Source organism: Prunus dulcis, chromosome 3 (genome assembly GCF_902201215.1).
Source record: "Prunus dulcis chromosome 3, ALMONDv2, whole genome shotgun sequence".
In the NCBI taxonomy this organism is placed as follows: Eukaryota; Viridiplantae; Streptophyta; class Magnoliopsida; order Rosales; family Rosaceae; genus Prunus; species Prunus dulcis.
In genome coordinates, this window is record NC_047652.1 from 15814726 (window position 1) to 15827093 (window position 12368).

At 37.9% G+C, this 12368-nt stretch overlaps 2 protein-coding genes across 2 annotated transcripts; both read right to left on the reverse strand.

Moving 5' to 3' along the window:
- Positions 1 to 880: 880 nt before the first annotated feature.
- LOC117623239 (U1 small nuclear ribonucleoprotein A) lies at positions 881 to 5054 on the reverse strand. Its single transcript, XM_034354146.1, has 8 exons — positions 4597 to 5054; positions 4425 to 4500; positions 3966 to 4095; positions 3655 to 3769; positions 3294 to 3385; positions 3108 to 3177; positions 2904 to 2986; positions 881 to 2028 (listed from the first exon to the last, which is right to left on the reverse strand). The coding sequence occupies exons 1-8, from the start codon at positions 4918 to 4920 to the stop codon at positions 1932 to 1934; spliced, it is 987 nt and encodes a 328-aa protein (XP_034210037.1). The 5' UTR covers positions 4921 to 5054; the 3' UTR covers positions 881 to 1931.
- A 1068-nt stretch (positions 5055 to 6122) lies between these two features.
- Positions 6123 to 10090, reverse strand: LOC117621527 (D-3-phosphoglycerate dehydrogenase 2, chloroplastic-like). The gene is made up of 5 exons (XM_034352073.1): positions 9153 to 10090; positions 7756 to 8132; positions 7421 to 7531; positions 7231 to 7326; positions 6123 to 7132 (listed from the first exon to the last, which is right to left on the reverse strand). Exons 1-5 carry the CDS (start codon positions 9805 to 9807, stop codon positions 6464 to 6466), a joined length of 1908 nt encoding a protein of 635 aa, XP_034207964.1. The 5' UTR covers positions 9808 to 10090; the 3' UTR covers positions 6123 to 6463.
- Positions 10091 to 12368: the final 2278 nt, after the last annotated feature.

The window sequence follows — 12368 nt, forward strand, 5'->3', positions numbered from 1 at the left end:
ATTTGTGCCTTTTTCTTTCTTCCTTTTTTTTTTGTTTTCTTTTTTTGTCATTCTCTAGGGAGGGGAGGGAGAGTATTATATTGGATTGCTTCAAAATTGTCTCCTAGGTGAATTGAACCCGGGTACACTCGGGGAGTAGAGGGAGAGTTTAACCCACTTTTCCACTAATGCTATGAAATAAATATTATATTCCCTAAACACATCTCATGAGATGAGATTATTTAAAATAAAGTTCCATTTAGATAAGAAGAGCTTATATGACATCAGAAAAGTTTTATTTTATCTGTAAAATGACAAAACAGCGAGCGTCTTTTGTTTATTCTTTGAAGATGGAAATGAACTTCCGTACCAATTGTTTACTCTTTGAAGATGGAAAGTCGAGATTGACTTCAATTTTAAAATTTTTTGTTTAAAAATAAAATAGCAAGTGACTAATTTTTTTTTATTTTTTATACCATTGGTTGTTGAGATTAAGACTTCCAAGTGGAAAAACAAAATTATAGTAGGTGAGATAGAGAAGTTTGTTTTCAATGGCAAAGGTGGTTTATTGGATTAAGCTTTTTTATTTTTTATTTTTTTGAAAACACAATCTTGACTTCGTACATCTCATGCATAAGATAGGATGGTAATTTTGCAACTTTTTATGGAAACTTATGAACGCAAAAGAGTATCCTTATTTTTCCTTGACCAATGTTTCGTGTATTGCCGATTGAGCAACAATCCCACTGTTTTTTCAAGAAAAATAACACCCCTTCACTCTTTCGTGCACATCTAACAAGCACATACAGAAGTGCAAAAGCAAAGAGACAAATCAACGGCTATGGCCAAGATAAAGGGAACCATAGAGCATGCAGAAAGTGAACCAAGAAATGCAAAACTATTTCAAAATGTTTCCTCCTTTTTATTTTCACTCTCCAAGTTAATTCTTATTCACAACCTACATTTCATTTCACTTACAAAGCAATTAATGTCATCTCAAGGAAGGACCCATGAATAGTTCAATCATATTTGCTTCAAACTTCTAATACCAAAGTATTGTCATGATCCGTTTCCAAATTCCTCTCGTTGATAAATGTCAAAAAGTCTTATTAATCTTTAGGCGGCTTGATGATCGTGAATCAAACCTCCATACATAAGGTGTGTCTGACAGTAACCTTGCCTAGTGAAGTAATATTACCTGAAACAAAAGAGCCGCTGCAGACACCTGACCTCCTCATATGAATAGAGCTTTGTCATTTTGTATTGGAAAATCCTGTATATAAACCACACAGCATATAATACCCAACATCTTCTCAAGATTTATGCGTCCAACATCTTGAATGTTAAAAACAGCATTACTAGCACCTCGCTTAAACGATGACCTATGACTAATCTAAGATTCTAGTATGTCGTGGTGATGGAAATGACAATGGTTATGGAAAGGAAAGCATGATAATGGTGTGATTTCCTAAGTTTCCACATCCTAAAAAAGTTATGTCATGATAGAGAACCGGGAACCACCTTCAGATGAACTGTTGATATAAGTGATCACTCGAACCTATGTAGAAAGAAAAAAAATGTAAGATAGAAAGATGCCTATATAGATGGCCATTCCTAATTTTGATGTGCAGCAATTTAATATGAAGCAAAACAAACACAAATCCAACAGATCTGCAGACCCATGCACCACTCATCCTACAGATGATAACAATATTTATGCCCCTAATATCCAGGCATTAACACATACTTCTGAAAAATGCATGTCACAAAAACGTTATAACATGGACAAATGTTATGTTCATGATGCCACTATGTGCATTCATTCACATGAGGAGAGATGCTAATGCTGATGACGTGAGGATGAAATGGATGCATGCAACAGCTGCAAGATGCATCCTATCATGTGGTTGTATTTGTCGGTAGCATAAAAAACAGAGTACATCCCCTTCAAGCTACTGGTATGTCATAGCCGGTGGAGCTCCATTGGCAGCAGGGACAGCACCAGGGTGGTTCCCATCCTTCCTTTTCCCAAATGGGTTCTTCGAATATGTATTTATAGGTCAAGGAAAAACACATAAATTACGAATCATAAAAAGGAACATGGACAAGTCACAAGCAACATATATACATCATCCAGTGAACAAATTCATATCTTAGCAAATTAGATATATCTATGGTATACCAGAGAAAAAAGAAATATCACTGTGCTCTACGTGCAAACCCATTACATAAATATCTCTAAGGTTAACATTAAGAAATCGCACACACGACAAACAGCAAATGCAATTCACGAGACTATAAAGTAAGTGAGCACACATGATAACTTTTGCACGCCACTAAACCAGAAATACCATACATCTGGGAACCAAGATGAAAAATTAAAGCTACTTCTGTTCCAACAAATACCACATAAATGAAAAGCAAGAACCTGATGCATTGGACTCACCAACATTAGATTTAATAACCTACGATGGCAACTTTCTCGGTTTTGATGGGTTGAAAGGTAGGGTATTTGAGAATGTGATGGGAGTTATCTTTCTCTGTTATTTTGTAAGATTGGAAAGCATCTTGTAGTTCTACTTTCCGAGGATTGAATTCTTCCTGTAGGTTGCACGTTTAGTTCTCTTCCAGTAGTGCACTCCTTATTCACTAATTTTGCACCGCTTCACTTTTATTTCTAATGAATGGTTCTGTTTCTTACCCAAAAAAAAATTCATCCTAGATAACAATGTTCTGAAATGGTTGAAGGTCACTTGAGTGATTAGCATTTAGCAACTAGTCAGGGCGGTGCCTTCAAGAGAGTCTAGTACCCAGGTAGCACACATTGTAACTATGCTAACCAGTGCTTGCAGAGTGCAATTAATATATAAAGGTTCAAAAGGAAAAAACAAAAGATCAGCCATAACAAAACTTCAAAAGGATATTGTATTCTCATGCCTACAGAGCCCGAACTGGGGATAACAGCACCCTGCAAACTGTGGTGTACATTGGAGGCACTGTTTACATCCTGCACGTATTATGTGGAAAATCCTTTTAGAAAATATAGAAAAAGGGCACGTACTCAAAATACATATCTCAACATGAAAGGTTAATGACCAATGCATAACTGCTGAATAACCATTACTCACTTCAAACTCAATGAAGCAAACAGTATGCCTTTCTTGTCTCAAGACCTTCATTTGCTTAAATCCAGGTTGTCTGCAAGACCAAAAATCATGAAATAAACAAAAGATTATCCAATTTAGTGGACATCTTTACTGTGAAACAAGGAGATGAAACACATTGCAAGATAAGCAGAGATGAGATGTTCATACGAGTTGAAAAGGCCCCTCAGTTCTTCCTCATTAATGCTCTCGCCAAGATTGCCAATAAATAAGGTATTGCACGGTGGGTTATCTTTTGTATTCTGCAGGAATCACAAGAAGCATCACAAAAAAAGAACAAATTATGGGCTTCCTACCACATCACTCATAATGAAAAGCCAACATTCAGAAAAAATAAATAATTAAAAATTAAAAAATTTGACAGATCTGAAACAACAAAATTACAGCAAACATGAAGAAAGAAATTGGGAAACACAAACAAAATAAGATACATAACACTAACACTAACTAAGAAAAATTCTTTAAATTTTTAGTAGAATAATATGAATAAACATATGGCACAGTGGATTACCAGAACAGGTACATAACTACTAGGTGCTGGTACAGGAGCAGAAGGGGGCATTGGTACTGGAGGAACAGGATAACCACCATATGGATCATATGGAGGAGGTGGTGGAGCCATATACCTGGGCCACATAAGCAACATTCACATGAGAAAATGTGATGTATCTGGAAAGGGAAATATATGATCCGTTGAGCAGCAGAAACGACTGATTTTTATTTTATTTTTCAGAGTATATATTTTCCCTTCTAATATACACCGCTTTTTAAAAGAATAACAAGAAATCAGGCAGGAAAATAGATGAGCAAATGTTCAATTACCCATGTGGCCCCCAAACAGGTGGTGGAGGAGGATGAAAAGGAGATGGACTGCTATAACCAGCCTGCGTGTAGTCACCACCAGTTCGCAATCGTTTACTTTGATCATAAGCATTTGCATCCGCTACGATTCCTACAGTTTCCAACTCATATTAGCGCATCATAACACATTACATTCAAACTCGCAACAGCTAACTGGAAACTATTGACATTATGATCTGAACGACCATAGTGTGGTAACGATAAACAGGAGTCACAGAACCCAATATTTACACATTACTGAAAACAAGACTTCTCTCCTTTTCCAAAGTCAAAATAGAGTTTGAAACAAAAGCCATTGATCACTCCACATGCCCTATGAATGTAGATCATATTTTCTGGACTAGCTTCCTCACAACAATTGAAAACAAATAACGTCTCCAATTCAACTCAAAACAGTAACAAATTGCACCTCATCCTCACCTCTTTTAACAAAAAGATTCTTCTTTGCCATCTCCGTGTGCAGCACCGCCTTTGACTCCGAATCGAAAATCATTCCCTAAACCGCAAAATCCAACAAAAACTCAAAACTTGAACATTTAAAATTAAAAAAGATAAAACATAAGAAAACCATAGATAATTATACAAAGCTAACCTGAAGGGCGTCTTTGGCAGCAATGGCTTGCTGAGCAGTGGAAAAGAGAGCAAAACTCATAGGCTTCTCGCCTTTGTGGTTGACCTGGGAGGCCTCGTAACCCGGCAACCACCTCAATAGGTTCTGTATCTCTCTCTCCTTTACATCCTCGGGTAGACCCGTGATGAAAATGGTCCGGACCTCGTCGGTGGCGGGCCGGTTAGGGTTGTCGACGAGGTAGTGAGGAGGAGGAGGAGCGACAGCGGTGACTACCGGAGGAGGCGGCGGAGGACCGGCTGCCGGAGGCCATTGCTGGTGGTATGGGTGGATCCCAGCGCCGGCCATGTCGATTTGTTCCCAAAACCCTAGAGAGAGACAGAGAGAGAGAGTTGAGATTTTTCGAAGGTACAAGTCGAGATTTTGGACTGGGTTTTGCCGCGAGCGCGATTGGGAATCGCCGAATTGGGATTGGGGAGAACTGAAACGGTTGGAAGTAGAACCTCTACTTCTCCTACCTCATCTTTAACCGTGTGATGACACGTGGCTAAGATAAGATCGTGTGGTTCATAATATTTTACGTTTTTGTATAATTTTTTTTGTTCCGGCCTTGATCAATTGAAATTTTTCAGCGCATCGAAGAAATTTTTCAGTGTCACTAGAAGATAGTAAGGGTGGCCATGGTCTGGATTGGGTCGGTTTCATCTCAAAATTATGGCCGAATCAATTACAATATGACGGTTTGGTTTGGTTCGGTTTGGATAAAAGTTATAAAGAAAACCGAACTAAACTAAACCAATTTAAGACGGATTGGTTTGGTTTGGTTCGGCCGGTTTGGCATTAAGCCCAATTCTCTTTCGTTTTGCATTTTTTCAACATTATTAGCCCAATTATAACTAAAAAATTCACAACTTGATTCATACATAAATCATTTTCTATAGTACGAAACCATCTTAAAGCTCAAAATATCATAAAAACTTCATATTTCACTAACTAATATAACTCAATTCAAATATTCATATATAGTTATTGATTAATTAGAGTATTATACATGTATAATAAAATATAAATAAATAAATATACACATAAACGGTCCGGTTTGGTTTAAGCCAGTTTACAAAAGCTCAAAACCAAACCATACTATGTACGGTCTGGTTTGATTTTTAAACCGTTTGACTTTTTCTTGATCAAAACCAAACCAAACTGGTAATTATGGTTTGATTCGACCGATTTTATTGGTTCGGCTGGATTGATGCCCACCCCTAGAAGATAGTATTAATAATTTATGTTATGATATATGAAATTGGTAATACTGTATTTTGATTTTAGTGATTACATTTTTCCAAATTTCTTCATCACAATTCGCGCCATCAGCAAATCAAGTCCAATTGGTCAAATTCCGTTAACACGCACTTGCTGGGTGTGTGCAAGGGCATTATTGCCTTTTCACCCCAGCCTAGCTCTCTCCCTCCTTCGTCATTAAGAAATAAAACCCCGGAGCAAGAGTAGATCCAATTATACACAAGGGGGCTCAAGTGCTAACCGATTACTGAGTTTTTAGAATATGCACTTGAAACTTTGAAAGAGCAACTTCAGTAGAATTACTAGGAGGGAAGGAAACTTAAGAAAGCTCATACAAACCCAGCAGAAGTTCACAAACCCAGCAGAAGAATTACTTCTACTAACTACTACACAAGCATAGGCAATAATGGAACAACAACAACAATTGCAGCGGCCATAACAATCACTGAAAGCAGGTAAAGAATTGCAAAAACTAACTAAATAGCAATTCCAAGACCCTCACTTCTGCCATATATCTGGTTGGCAGAATTTTTCACTATCTGATATTAAATTCACAGCTGCAGCCAAGGGTATTATTCTATACCAGAAACTATAGATTGAGGAACACAAACTCTTCAATATCAGGCACCTTCCCTATTTTTTCCAAAGTCCTTTTGTTTGGTTCCTCATCCACACCAATTGCCATTAAGGCCTTCTTCTGCACTGTTCTTCCCACACTCATAAAGCTCACATTCACATTATCATTCCCAAGTATGTTCCCCACCCGGCCTATCATTCCGGGTTGATCCACCTGCCGGCACAGAATGAGGTTTCCTTCCAGGCTCACATCCACACCAAAGGATCCCAAGCATGTCAGATGAGGCTCCCCATACTTTACTTTCCCCTCAATGCTTATGCTTCCACTCTCTGAAACAGAACTTGCAAACTTAGACTCCACATTGGATATTTGCACCTGGATTGAATCAACAGGGAACTCAGGAGATGAGTCTACAGCTACTCTTTCCTCGCTTATGCGCAGGCCTTTCTGCTTCGCGACGAAATCTGCATTGACTAGATTGATGAAGGAGGCGGATATCGGTTCGATGATGCCCTTAGTGATCATTGCCCTGAGAAGTCTGGTGTCCAAGTCATCGGGGTCCCGAGCTGATTTGTAAACCACCCTCACTGATGTGATTCCACTCCCTCCCGCTACTAGTTGGACAGCCAACTTACCAAGCTTCTCAGCTAGCACAACATAAGGAGACAACTCAGACAGAACCTGAGAACATGAAGAATGTTTTGTACTCAATTATTCTTCTTCTATGAATAAGTATAATTTATTGGAGATGGGAAGGATGCACATTGTGCAGCATGTACCTCAGGAGGGACCATGGGAGCGTTGACGGCAGTTGCAGAAAGTTCCCCTTTCAAAGCTCCAACTACAGCCTCTGCTATTTCAATGGCTACACCTTCCTGAAATATCAGGTTTCATACCCAAAATTCGATTACTTAAAGAATTAATCAGATATCTTTCAACAAAAATTTGTATAGGAGAAATTAAAGATACCTGTGCTTCCTTTGTGCTAGCTCCAAGATGAGGTGTGAGAGTGACATTCTCATGTTGCACCAATTTGCTATCTTTCGGTGGAGGCTCCTCTGTGAACACATCAAGTGCAGCCTGTTCCAAAACGTTATAAAAGACATAACAGAAATTCAACATAGATCAAAAGAATGCTGAAAACATCTGTAGACAAATCAGGAAATGTGGATCATGAACACAACATATCGACGGTATTTTTCCCTCCCTGCGAATCGAAGTGATCTTGAATAAACATGCTATGCTTCTATGTTTGTTTAACTTGGTCAACCTTGACATAAATTTAAATTAGAGAAATATATTACCTGAGCAACAACTCCACTATCAAGGGCTCTCACTAATGCATCTTCGTCAATGACGCCACCCCTGGCAACATTAATGATGCGAACTCCCTTCTTCATCTTTGCAAATGTTTCATCATTGAACACCTTTGATGTCGCAGGGGTGAGAGGCATATGCAGTGAGATGAAATCTGCAGTGGCAATGGCCTGCTCAAAAGAGACCAAATCCACACCTACGGCACGGGCTCTGTCAGCTGGGGCATATGGATCATGTGAAATAACATTCATTCCCAAGCCTTTTGCACGTCTAGCAACTTCTGATCCAACTTTTCCGAATCCCATTACTGCTAATGTCTTCCCAACCAGAGAGACACCAACGTACTTGTTTCGTAGCCATTTTCCTGCAGAAGACCATCATTTAAGTTAGCCTTATCTGCACGTTAGCAGTCTATCTAGAGCATCAAAGGAAAGCCAATAGTCACCAGTCACCATGTTTGGTCCAAAACAATCAAATTTTAATCTTAGAATTCATTCTGAATTAACACAACATGAGACAAGCACAAATTAAAACCTGCCTCATTTGCTAAGATCACATATCAGAAACCCAACACTTGAAAAGCAACCCTTTGCGTTTTCAGAAGTTATAACTAGCTAGATGAATATCTGACACAATTTGATTCTGATTTTACTTGGAAAAAGAAAAAAAAATGGCTATGCTCACATGCGAATCATGTGCACCCACCACCTTGTCAGTTCAATAGCATCCCACAGTCAAATATATTTGAACATTTTTGTTCACTTGCTCAGGCACGACAATCACGTTTCTACCCAGAAAGCGACAGATCGCATAGATTCAATGCCCAACCACCACTACAGTTCTTTTTCTTTTTTTGACAACAACCACCACTACAATTCAATGAATTGAAAACAGTACAAAAGTGGAAATTCGACCCGGCATGATTTGTGTCATCAAACTCAGCAAACTCAGATAGTTATAGCAAAGAACAATTACTTTTACCATCCAGATCAATTATTTTGCTCAAGAGAGCGTACTTTGCATCTAGTGAGAAAATTGACCCATCAAGTATATCTTAAAGCTTAGATCCTCAATCCCAAGGGCAAATTTCTTATTTATCAACCACCAAGCATATGCCACTAATTTATATTATGCCAATTTGAAGCTAAAAGAAACAAAATTTGGACTTTTTTCTTGCTTAAAATTTTTGTAATGAACCCAAATATAGTTTCGCTTAGCAAATATAAGGGCGAGTATGAAACGAGTTGTAAACTAAATCTGAAATCTCGCTACCATAAAAATATCCAATTTACCTGAGGTCTCGTTCCCATAAACGAGGAAGTGGGTTGGAAAATTTTAAAAATTATAATTAATTTTAAAAAAAAAGGTTGTTTATAGTTTATACCAGCTTTGATGGAAGCATCAGCCTGTGCAACATTCCGTGACATGGCAGTGAGCAGAGCAATCCCATGCTCTCCGGCGGCCACGGTGTTTGCCGTGGGTGCATTTACGACCAGGCATCCGAACTCCGTGGCCGCTTGTAGATCCACATTGTCAATACCAACACCAGCTCTTCCCACCACCTTCAACCTCCCTTTGGCGGCCTCAAAAACCTGCCTGGTTACCTTCGTGCCGCTGCGAACAATCAAAGCGTCGCATGTCGAGATCTTGGCACAGAGCTCTTCAGGAGAGAGGTTATATGCGCACTCCAAGTTGCCAAAGCCACGTAGGACTTGAAGACCGGCTTCTCCGAGCTTCTCGGAGACCAAAATGGTCGGGGTTGAATCTGAAGACGTTGGCTTGAGGTTTTCGGACTTGGAAACGGAGGTCTCGCATGAGTCAGCTGTTTTCAAAACGTTGGTTATGAGAAAAGAATGGGAATGAGAATTATGGGCATGGGAATGGGCATGGGAGAGTTTTAAGGAGATGGGGTTTGAGGAGGAGGTGTGGAGGAAGGAAAGGAGGGAGGATTTTGAGGAAGATGGGGGCTGAGAAGAAGGTGAGGAGGAGGCTGTGAAGGGGGAGGTGGTGGAGATGGCTTTGATGGAAGAGGAAGCCATGGAAGCTGGAGGAAGTGTTTTGAGTTTTGTTTTTCTTTGTTTCTTTGTTTTTTGGGTATCTGTGTGTGATTGATTGGGTGTGGGTGTAAGGGGAGAGTTGTCTAAAAGAAGAGTTTCGTAAACCCAAATTGGGGTATTTTTATTTATTTATTTAATTTAGATATGGATAAATGAATGAGAGAGGGTGTAACTAAGAATAGGTAAGTTTTGGAGACTAAAAGTTTTACTTTAAATTACAGCCTCTGCAGATTTGCCATCTAAATCATGGGTTGCAGTTGCACCATAGGATGTAGAGAGCAAACATAAAGTGTTTTTTTTTTTTTTTCCTTTTTTATTCAATTAAAGCAATATCAAATTCTCGCGTATGATATTTGAAAGATCTTCCAACAAAGTAAAAACAAAAATCTCTAAATTAAATTACGGGATAATTAATATTGAATTGTAGGGTTTATTTCTTGGACTGCAAACTTGCTTGGGGTTTAGGAGTTGTAAGTAATATTTGCTTGCAAGCTCAATTCTATTATAGGGAGATGAATTTGGTGTTTGATGAAATTACTAGCTTTAGGATATTATTGTTGGGGTTGCTTGATTTCATGCCATTTTTGTTTTTAGTTAGTTTGGAAACAAATGCCTCTAGACTAAATATAGTCATGGATGAGGACAACATAAAGTCGTATTCTACCTTCAGTATAAACTTACAAATGCCTTGCATCTAAGGGATTCAAATTTAAGATTGGTCTCATGTCATGCTTGTTCATTAGTAGAAATTAATTTGCATGCAGGTGACTTTTTCTGTTTCTCTCCTCAGATAAAATTGATAAATTAATTGTGCATGTAGACCTTATATCTTGTCGTTAAAAAATACTTTATTGTCTCGGTTTCGATTTCCTCTCTTCATATCTCCTTCGTTTATGTAACTAATCCATCACATAAGAAGATAAGATAGGAAGATATGATAATGAAAACGAAAACATATGGAAGGTTTACTCTTCGTGATGCTATCAGTTATAAAATTTAAGAGCCATAAACACAAGGTACGTAATTGATATGGTCACTTGAACTGTGATGACATGATTGTGGTTTTAAAGTCATCATCAACTTTTGTACAAAATGTATTTGATGCAAAGACTGGTCATTCAGTACATGTCCCCACATCTTCCCCACTTCCATTTTCTTTTTTTTCTTTTTTCTCTTTCTAACTCTCTCCCTCCCAATCCTTTGTGAAGTTTAGCCTATGGGATCTTGGTTTGTCGTAGAGGTTTTGAGTTCTAATTTTAGGCTTCTTCTCTCTCGAAGAGAAAGAGGCCAAGTCAATTACAATTATTACAGGGCCCATGCCTGAATTTGTGATTTGCCCAGCTAAAATGGACAAGTACCTACTTTTGGCCTTTCATTCAAGTCACTACTCTTCAAGTCTCCAAATAGTTAAGAGCTATCTTGTTGAGATAGATACATATTTAAATAAAATCCATAAATTCATCTAATATTTAAGAATTTTTTTATATTACACATATTGTTACGAGAATACAAATTATTATTTTCAAGTCTCAAGTAGTTAAGAGCTTATTTTGTTGAGATAGATACATATTCAAATAAAATTCATAAGTTCATGAACATTTAGAAATTTTTCTATATTATACATATTGTTACGAGAACACGTTTGTAACTGTTACATCAATGAATATGATATAAATTAGATAATCACATATTTAAATTTGATTCTTTAGCCTTATAATATAAGACATCAGACTAGTGCATGATTGCATTTCTATCCCAGTACATAAATCTCTCTCTCTCCCCCTCTCTCCAATAATGATGAATAAGAACACATCAAGTAAGAGAGAGACTTACTAATTAGCAATGGATCATGATCAGACCATTCATGTGGATGTGGGTCTTGGACCCTCTCTTCTTTTTCATTGTGCACCCAACAACTCAACTTTGTCTACTCATGGGTCCTTCCTATATTTTCCAAAGTTTAAGTTTGCCTCAAATTGTACGTAATTGCCTCAATTTAAGAATGACATGATCTTGACTTAAATTAACAAACATTTAGTAGTGCTACCCTTTTATGTTTATTCGAATAACTTTTTGACTTCATTCTCCCACTACACTAGCTAGTATACTCCCACTTTAACTGATAATTATCTCTTTAAAAAAATAAAAACAAAACTGATAAATATCTCTCCTATTTTTTTCTCTTTCTGTTTCACCACGCAATATGCATGTTCTAATCTTTAAAGGATTTGAAAGACTTATTGTTTATCAGGAACTCAAACCTATCTCGATTAGGTAGCCTTTACCTCAGTGTTTAATAAGGATAATGAAGGCTTAAAGGTTCCTAGTTCTACAAGGATTGGAATAGATTAGTTCTATCGCATGAAGGATATCTCTAAGTGTTTCCTGATGGGCAGGACACTTAGAGAGATGCATATATATAGAAGGCTCCCTCCTAGATCCGATACACACAGCACAGCTAAACAGAAATTCACCCATCAGAGTTATAGCTATAAGGATCGGATTCTCAGGAGAAGAACTTCTATACCTTGCGCTGCAAATCT